The sequence below is a fragment of the Silene latifolia genome, chromosome 2 (genome assembly GCF_048544455.1).
Source record: "Silene latifolia isolate original U9 population chromosome 2, ASM4854445v1, whole genome shotgun sequence".
NCBI lineage: Eukaryota > Viridiplantae > Streptophyta > Magnoliopsida > Caryophyllales > Caryophyllaceae > Silene > Silene latifolia.
This window is the reverse complement of record NC_133527.1, coordinates 152,029,872-152,039,317: the sequence shown is the minus strand read 5'-3', so window position 1 is coordinate 152,039,317 and position 9,446 is coordinate 152,029,872. Positions and strand designations below refer to the sequence as shown.

Below are 9,446 nucleotides of genomic sequence, written 5' to 3'. Positions count from 1 at the left end.
AACATGAGTGGGCATTTTGCATTTAGGAATCAGGGTAATAGTAGTGGCATTCAACTGTTTGAGGAGTTTCCCAGAATTAAAAACATCTTGAATAGCAGCACAGACTTCATCACCAATAACTGTCCAGGAATCCTTAAAGAAAGCACTTGAATAACCATCAGGTCCAGGTGCTTTGTGATCAGGGATTGAATAGATGGCAGCTTTTATCTCTTGATCTGTCACAGGGAGTAAAAGAATATCCTGAAGACTAGCTTCACACACCCTACCTCTCTTGATGATCTGAAAGTTAACGTTATCAGTGTGGGTAGCAGTCCCCAAAAGATCCTTGTAGTACTTTAGGAAAGCTTCTTTTACAGCCTGAGGAGCAGAATGCTCCTGTCCCTTAGTATCTTTCACACTCAAGACCTGGTTCCTGATAACTCGACTCCTTATGACTCGATGGAAATACTTTGAGTTATAATCTCCATCTTTACTCCATGCTAACTTGGCTTTTTGACTGAGGAACAGGTTACAGTCAGCTTGCAATTTCTTGTACTCCTCAGCAGCATATGTCTCCATGATCAACCATTGCTGATTGCTAGGATCATCAATAAGCTTGGTCTGAATATTCTCAAGATTCCTTAAGGCCAGAGCAGTAGCATTTTCAATATCAGCAAAATGATCTTTGTTAAATTGTCTAAGGTGGACCTTTAATATTTTTAATTTTCTAACCCCTTGAAACATCTTAGTACCATGACATTGCACAGTCCACCAACCAATTAAATTAGGAATAAATCTCTTATCCTTACCCCACATATTATATTACTTAAAAGGCCTCTTGAAATTATGAGACTGATCAGAGCTCTTAATAATGCAGGGAGTGTGATCAAAAGTTCCTTCAGGTAAGAAATGGGCATACAGAGAAGGCAACTTCTGACTCCACTCACTGTTAATGAGTACTCTGTCAAGCCTACTAAAAACTCTGGTGCTTGCATCCTGTTTATTGTTCCACGTGTAAAATGCCCCTTTAGTAGGACTATCTACTAAACCACAAGCATCCAAACAACTCTGAAACTCATCAATCTCTACATCAGAACTAGTACCATCAAGCCTCTCAGTGTGAGATAACACACAGTTAAAATCTCCAGCTACCATCCAAGGCCCATTAATAACAGATGCAAAACTGGTGAGTTGATTCCATAAACTTATTCTATATACAAGGTCATTAAAAGCATACACCATAGATACAAAAAATTGAGTGGTAGTAGCAACTTCAGTGACTTTCATGTTGATGCATTGTGCAGAAAATTCATAGAAATCAAGGAGAAAAATAGTTGGATTCCATAATATCCAAATTCTACCTCCCTTGTGCCAACTATTATTAGTAGTTATACTCCAACTGATGTGACCATAATTAGCGCACATTTAGTCCCCTAATTGAGCCTATTTTGCATACTATTATAACATTCTATGACCATTTTATCCGTCAAAACCTTCCTATTTGCTTTTCTATCGCATTTCATATGTTTTGTAGAAAAGGAGATAATAAGGCGGAAATTCCCGTCTTTCGTGCACACTTGGAAGCTACTTGACGATAATAGATGGACTAGTATGAAGAGGAAGCAAGGACTAAAGACCAATCCCGCAAGAATAAAATGGAAATGAGCAAAAAGGGAAGAAAAGAAGAAAAATCACTGCTGAAGAACAATCCGAGCGGATTGTCTCAAATCCGCCCGTCTCCACTAAACAATCCGAGCGTCCTGCCCTCTAGTCCGCTCGGATTGCCCCACTAGAATCCGTCCGGATTCCCTTGAATCCGCTCGGATTCCTCTGCCACAATCCGTCCGTCCCGACAAGAATCCGCCCGGATTCCTTTCCAGCAATTTCGTGTTCTTCAAGCTCCGTGAAAGACTCCCTTCCTTCAAGAAATACCGGAGTCTCCTTGCTCAAACTCAAAAGTGTAATTACTAGTTTAGCCCTTAGTTAACCCTAATGCATCCACCTAATTTCTACTATAAATACCCCATTTGTAAATAATTAAAGGGGCATCTCTTATATGTTGTTTTAGGGTAGAAAATCCTTCTTTAGATTAGATTAGGAGTAGATTAGAATAGATTACTCTTTAATCTTTCCACAAATTACACATTAATCTCTCCTTAATTATTATTCAAGTTTATTATTCAAGTTTATTATTGGGTAATTGAAGATTATTGGGTTATTATTGGGAGATTGACAACCTTCCATCAATCAATCAAGTTTCTTCTATTATTCTTTGCTTTATTATTTGGACCATCTCAAGTTGGTATAATTCTTTTACCCTTTTACTCTTTATTGTTTATTTCTTCATTCTATTATCATGTTTATACTTGTTGTGATGATTGACACCATTAATGACATGTTTCCCATGATAATGAGTGAGTAGTTTCTTTAGCTAGGATTAATGGGTAATTAGGGGAAACCAACATGGGATTGATTCATGCTTAATCTAATGTGTTTTCATAATCAAATTGCTTGCTTGTTGTGATGTCAACTTTATGCACATGTTATGTTTGATGAAATGCTAAGCCTATGAATCCTTGCATTTTTACCATCTCTTATCTACTTAACTTGACTTGTAAGACATAAACCAACTCGAGTCTTGTTAGACCATGCATAGAAGTTGAATAGGAGGAAAGTAAGTCGACTTGTAGGTGTTGTACAATCTAATCGATTCGGCTCCGGGACCCAACTCTTCCTATGAACCGTAACACATAACCCAACTCGGTTCCTCCACAACATTAATTGCTTGCAACCTTGTGAACATGTTTGTATGATCAACACCATGAATCCCCTATGACCCCATGATATCCTAGCACTTTTAATCAATTGTTTACATCTTTCCTTTTATTGTTTGCTTTACTTTATTGTTTGCATTAGTCTAGACACAACTACAAACCCAACCATTGTTGTGACACTAGCATAAATTGAGATAGATAGACTTAGAACCCAAAGCACACCGTCCCATGGATCGACCTCGACTTACCGCTAACTAGTTGTTTGTTGAGTATTATAAATGTGTTTGATTGAGAGCCCTGACGACACTCCCCATCAAAATGGCGCCGTTGCCGGGGACGGTGCTATGTGATTAAGTTCTTACTTGTTTGTCTATTTTAATTGTGCTTTTACCTTGAGGAACTTGTTCCTCAAGGATTGTTCTTACCGTTTTTGTGTAGTTTCCATGCTTGTAGTTGTTTCCTCATCTTAGTTATGATGACTCAAGACATGTGTTGTGGAGTATGTGGTGGATCTTTCGAGTATGACTATGGATATGGGGAGTTTGAGGAGCAAGTCAACACAAACCTACCTTATTATTTGTACAACGAAAATCCTAACCACTACCCCAATTTTTCCCACCAAAATTACCACACCCAATATCAACAACAACCACCCACTCAATACCCATTTCACAATGAACTTCAATTGCCACAATACAACCATTTTCACACCCACCCACAACAAAGAAATGAACCCATTCAAAACATGATCCTCCAAATGATGGGAGACCAACAAAACTTCTTCAAACAAATGCTAGAAGAGAGCCGAAAAGAAGAAGATGTTCTTAAAAACATCGCTATCAAAAGAAAGGAATTGGGGATTCAAATTGCCCAATTAAAAGAATTCCAAGCAACCCCTCACCACCGTTCTTTGGATATTGAGCATAAATGCGAGTTTGAAGTAGTGACCTTTGACATGGAAGATGAAAAGTGGGAGGAGCCAAGTTCCTTGAGCTCTTGTGACTATGAGAGTGTTGTGTTTGATGAAGAAGACATGAGGTTGAGCAAACCAAATGTTCTTAACCTTTGTGAGTATGAGGGTGTATCCTTTGATGTGAACGTTGTGGTGTTGAAAAAGGAGCTAGATAAAGCCCCCATTCATGATTTACATGAAGATAGCAACAATGATGATGAACCTAGAGGAGAGATTCACAATATCACCTTGCTTGAGGAGCCTATCCTTGAGACATTTGAGATACCTTATCATGAAGAAGAACGTCCTTCCTTTATCCTTCATGAAGACCACTTGGCACCTACCATGGAGCCAATGATCATTGAAGAGGATATGTTAGATCTTCTTCAAAAAGCCAAAGTGTCTTACAAGAGTTATTTGGTGAAAAAGCTCAAAGAGAAAATTGCTCGTGAGGCTACATGTGAAGCTTTGGCACCCATAATCTCAACTCCTATGGTATCCGATCATCAAGGTCATGAAAACTCTTCTTCCACCTTGGAAGGATTGAAGAATCAAAATGCTATCATCATCACCAAAATTGAAGGAGAAGTTGGTAAGTGGAAGTCCACGGATGGAAATGAACCACACTTCATGCTTAATCTTAACAAGAGTCATGGATGTATTTACTTGAAGCATCAGGAAAGCTCTAGTGCCAAGGATAAGGTGAAAGAAAGGATGTATGACAAACTTCCTTGGCCAAATTTCGTCTTCAAGTGGAGCAACCCATACTTATGCTTGTTTGGAGCTTGCTCACAAGCTTTTGATCTTCTACTAAGAGCCTTAAGCTCGATGGATAAGAACTTCTACAAATTGAACTAGTTTGGTAGAGTCCTACCTCAAACCATCATTTGTAAGATATTTCTTGAACCTTTTTATTTTGTATAATATTGTACATTTTATTTTTGCATTTAATTCCTTGCATGAGAGAGAAGAGAGAGAGAGTCATCTTACATGATTTATGAGCAAATTTCAGAAAAAGATAAGGAAAAAGGAGAAAATCAGTGAAAAAGGGGTTTATCATTTCACGACAGAAGAAAGAAGAAAGAAGCAGAGACGCTCGGATCCAAGCAAATCCGCCCGTCCAGGGCCCACGAAAGAGAAAAAGCTGAAACTGCTGAAGAATCCGTGCGGATTCGAAGAAATCCGTCCGTCCCTTACAATCCGTCCGTCCTCTTCACGGGACGCCCGTCCCAAATGACGTCCAGAAGCAAGATTTTAATCTGCGCTATAATCCGTGCGGATTATCAAGAATCCGCCCGTCCTGATCAAGACGTCCGTCCCGTACGAAATCCGCCCGTCTTGTCCCTGCTTCTCAACCAACAGAATTCTCTGTTCTAGAATCCGTGCGGATTCTACAAAAGACGCCCGTCTTGCCCGTCGAGAATCCGTCCGTCCCGTCTGCAATCCGCTCGGATTGTCATGTTCATGCGAGAAAAACAGGTCAGGTCCAACCCTATCCGTTCGGATTCCCTTCTTCTTCTATATAAACAACCCCTTTCTCCCTCATTTCCTCATCTTATCAAACCCTAAAACACTCTCATCAATCCTCAAAATCACCTTCATATCCTCAAAAACACCCACATCACCCCCATCACCAACATGAGTTCAAAGGGAAAGGCCAAGAAATTGATTGAATCGATCGGGAAGAGGCACAAGGGATCATCCTCTTCAACACCACGAGATGTGATAATGAGGGGAGGTATTGAACAACTCAACAACTTCCAAGAAGTGATCTTCCTATCCGACGACCAACGCGAAAAATTCGTCGAGCTTCTAGGTAAGAAATACGAACCTACTCAATTTGTTGACACTAGGGTGTTGGAAATCCTTAAGATAAGGTACCCTACCGAGATGTTTTTCAATGGCCTTGGCATTGGGGACCTTTTCCATGCTCATGAAGAGACTTACCTTAGTCTCACCCTTGAGTTCTTGAGTAGCCTTCGCATTATAGCGGATGCCCGCAACAATTTAGGCATGGAGTTTAGGTTATGCAACCGAGACCATGTTCTTTCTCTTGAGGAATTTGCCTATGTTTTTGGTCTTGAAGTACCCACCGCCTATACCGAAAAACCCGATAATTTTAATGTGGATTTTCTTTGGAAAGCTATCTCCGGGAGGGACTTTACCCATATAAAGCGTTGCTATACTTTTGCTATCCAACATCCGGTGATTCGATTCACCGAGCGCTTTGTAGCCGGGTGCATCAATGGGAGGTACGAGCAAGATCGGTGTACTCTCATCGACTTAACTTTTCTTGAGTCTTATTTGAATGTTCGTGCGGTGAGGCGTTATAACTTCAATACACCCCTTGAGATACTCACTAGGTTCCATGACTTTGCTCAAGGGACATCTCAGCTTAAGACCTTCGTGATGGGAGGTCTAATTACAATTTTGGCTAAACACCTTTGTCCCGGGTTCAATGCCCGAGGACCCTATATTCCTCTTGAAGGGAGGACTTTGATTGATGAGCATACCATCTTCTATAGTCACCGATGGTGCAACTACACTCAAGATGGGAGTGTGGAATGGTACACCAAGGGTTGCACTTCAATGATCCTTGAAGGATGGAAGATACCGGGCATTGACCCAAGATTGAGTCCATACTCTCCTCAACCAAGCTACCTCCTTGATATCCAAATTCTTGAAAATCCCCCTCAAAGGGAGGAGCCACACTGTGGACAAGGCCCTCGGGAACTGCGTCCGTGGGATCCACACCAGGCATAATCGACTCGAGGTTCTTTCGAATCGAATTAAGACATATTAGAGTCGCCACCAAGTTTTTTGGGAACTTGGAACCGTTCAAGTCAACTTTACACCTTTCATCGAAAAGCATAAAGCCAATCGACTACGAGTGATTAAAGATAAAGACTTGTACCCTATATCACTCGATTTGAATGACTCTCGTAATCCAATGGTATTTAGACGGATCCACAAACCATAGATCTTGAGTAAGGGGTGAGGGTACGTGTTGGGAAGCCCATAAGGACACCCAACCCCGCCCGTCAATAACGGCCTCTACTAAGTCAAGTATGGATTTCAAACAAGGTCATAGCTACTACGATGTATGATATGCAAATGTTGTTTTAACCCTATCATGTGACAACAATTTCTATGTCGTTTTAGATGCAACTAAACTAACTTTGTCAAAGTTGTAATTTAGCATGTGGGTTGATTGATCTAACAACATACAAAACAAAGCAAACAAGGCTTAAGGGGGAATGGGGGAGCCGTTGGGATCTACCTATTACAAACCAGGCATTTCATGCCGACACAACAATAAGTTAAAGATACAACTCGATCTAAATACAAAGCTATACACACGACGCAATACACGGCCATTTGGCCTAGAAAACCGTGCACAAAGGGGGTGGCCCACGGCCTACATGACTCACGGCCTTGGGTCACTCCTCATAATGTATGCTTTCACTTAATCTCATCGAATTAGACATAAGGCTACGCACCAAAGCATGCATTAGCATAAACCGGGCCATGTTGCTTTAAACAACATGCGGTTTACTACGCTCCTACAAGCATTGGGGAACAACCGTCTAACCAAATAAGACTAAGGTTTTTTGAAGAGGTTTTGACTCGTAAAAAAGAAAACTAACTCGAAAGATTACAACTCGATAAACAAACGATAAATTACAAGCTATCAAACGACAAAGGACAAAAGATATAAAACAAACGAGACAAAGAGAAACAAGACCAACCCCACGGCCTAAAGCCACGGCCACAGACACGGCTACCCTAATTCCTAGGTCGGGTTCATTAGTTAGATGGATTTGCAAAGCGATACGGGAGATACATTAGAAAACGATGATAAAAAAAAGGTCAGAAAGCTTCGCTTAAGATCGAGTGTTCCACACGGCCCAAAGGGGTTAAATTAGGTCAAGTTTGCAAATTAAGTTAACTCATCGAGTGTTAATAAGAAGGTGCTAATCACGCACTCTTATACTAGCGAGAAATTAGGTGAAAGAGAAAGATGCGTTCAATTATTTACAGAATTGTTAGTTGATTTTTAAAGATATGTCGATGTACCCTAAAGTGTCTAATTAGATTATTAAATTAATTTAATGTCATCTAAATACGTCATAGGTTAACAATCAGAGGTTAAACTAACATACAACGGGTCCTAGGGTATGTCGAATTGGCCGAAATAACAAAGGGGTCAAAAGCGAAGAGCGAAGTTAGAAACTCGTTTTATTTATGCCCTACCTTGAACACGAGGATATGTAAATGAGACGGGGGTGTACGACCGACTGAAGTAGCGGTTTATTTTCCCATCTCAAGTCAACGCGGGTGTTCATGGTGGTACTTTAACTCATACTCGGACTAACTAGTTTCATAATTAATTAGAACAATCGATAAACAAAACGAAAAACAAACAACAACAAGACAATAAAAAAAGCATAAAACAAACGAAATAAAAGGGAAAAGAAGAGGATTTGATGCACCCTCAACCTACATGTATCGTTGACACCGTCTTGGGTCGTAATCGATGGTAGATTTTATCTCGAGAGGCCGTCGTCGACGAAGAGCAAAGCAAACACGCGTTTTGAAACTTTCTCGGACAGCGATTTTCAAACGATGATATCTCCCTCGTTTCACGACGAAAATTCGATTTAAAAGATGTTTTGAAAACTAGAAAGAGAGGAGAACAGGAATCTTAAAGCAACCCCTGCTCGTTTTGGGTTATTGGACACGAAAAACGAGCACAAACAGAACTGGACAGACAAGAATAAACTGCGAAAACAGAGTGTATAACACTCTGTTTTTCGAGGGATTTCGTGTACTCTCAAGGGCAATTTGGCTCGTAAATATTTGTCTAATGTGTAGATGGATGTTATGTGGTTAATTAGGAACAAGAAAATCGAGTTTTGATGGAGGTTTGAGGGAGGAACGAATTGTTTTTCGAGGAGGACACACAAACACTTTCAGTTTGTATGTCGGTTTTGTGGAGGGATTTTGAGAGGCAATTAGGGTTTGTTTCTGAGGTTTAAAGCTTGTGAGTGAAGGTAGGATGTATCGAGAACTTAGAGGAATGAATGTATGGTGAAGGGGTGGTATTTATAAGGAGTTAAAGTAGGTTAAAAGATAGGGAGGGGCAATCGGGCTTCATCCCGTATGGCTGCTGTCCAGCCGGTTTTGGGAGGGTTTGAGAGGGGTTTTCTTGGTGATTAAGCTAGGATAATATGGGTAGGATACTAGGGTATAGGTTAGGGTTAATGGGTACGGGTCTTGGTAGTGTTTGGAGCGGGTTTTGGGCTCGAGATTGAGCTGCCAAAACAGGGGGGCTGCTCGTTTGTTGAGGGCTGTTTGGGGCGATTTGGGGATGGAAATTGGGCCGTGGATAGGGGGTTCGAACAAGGGTGGATGGGTAGAGGCTTGGGTTGGTTAGTGTACTCGAGATTCGTGCCAATTCGTAAAGGAAACGGGCTCAAAAACCGAGCTAAAACGAGCTCAAAAAAACATGTTTAAAAACGAGCTTTCTTCGCTTTTAAAAAAATCGATTTTTCAAATCAATTAACCCATTAAAATAAATGACTTTTCAAATCAAATATATTCATAAAATGATTTTTCAAATCGAATATTTATTTTATTTTCAATAAAATAAACTTGGGAAAATAAAATTCAAATTAAATTAAATTGAAATCACTTTAAAAAAAAGCTTTAATTTAAATATCATTTAAATTAATAAAATG

The 9,446-nt window shown here is 40.2% G+C and overlaps 1 protein-coding gene across 1 annotated transcript; it reads right to left on the bottom strand.

Moving 5' to 3' along the window:
- Positions 1 to 801: 801 nt before the first annotated feature.
- LOC141641462 (uncharacterized) lies at positions 802 to 1,266 on the bottom strand. The gene has a single exon (XM_074450121.1). It carries the CDS (start codon positions 1,264 to 1,266, stop codon positions 802 to 804), a length of 465 nt encoding a protein of 154 aa, XP_074306222.1.
- Positions 1,267 to 9,446: the final 8,180 nt, after the last annotated feature.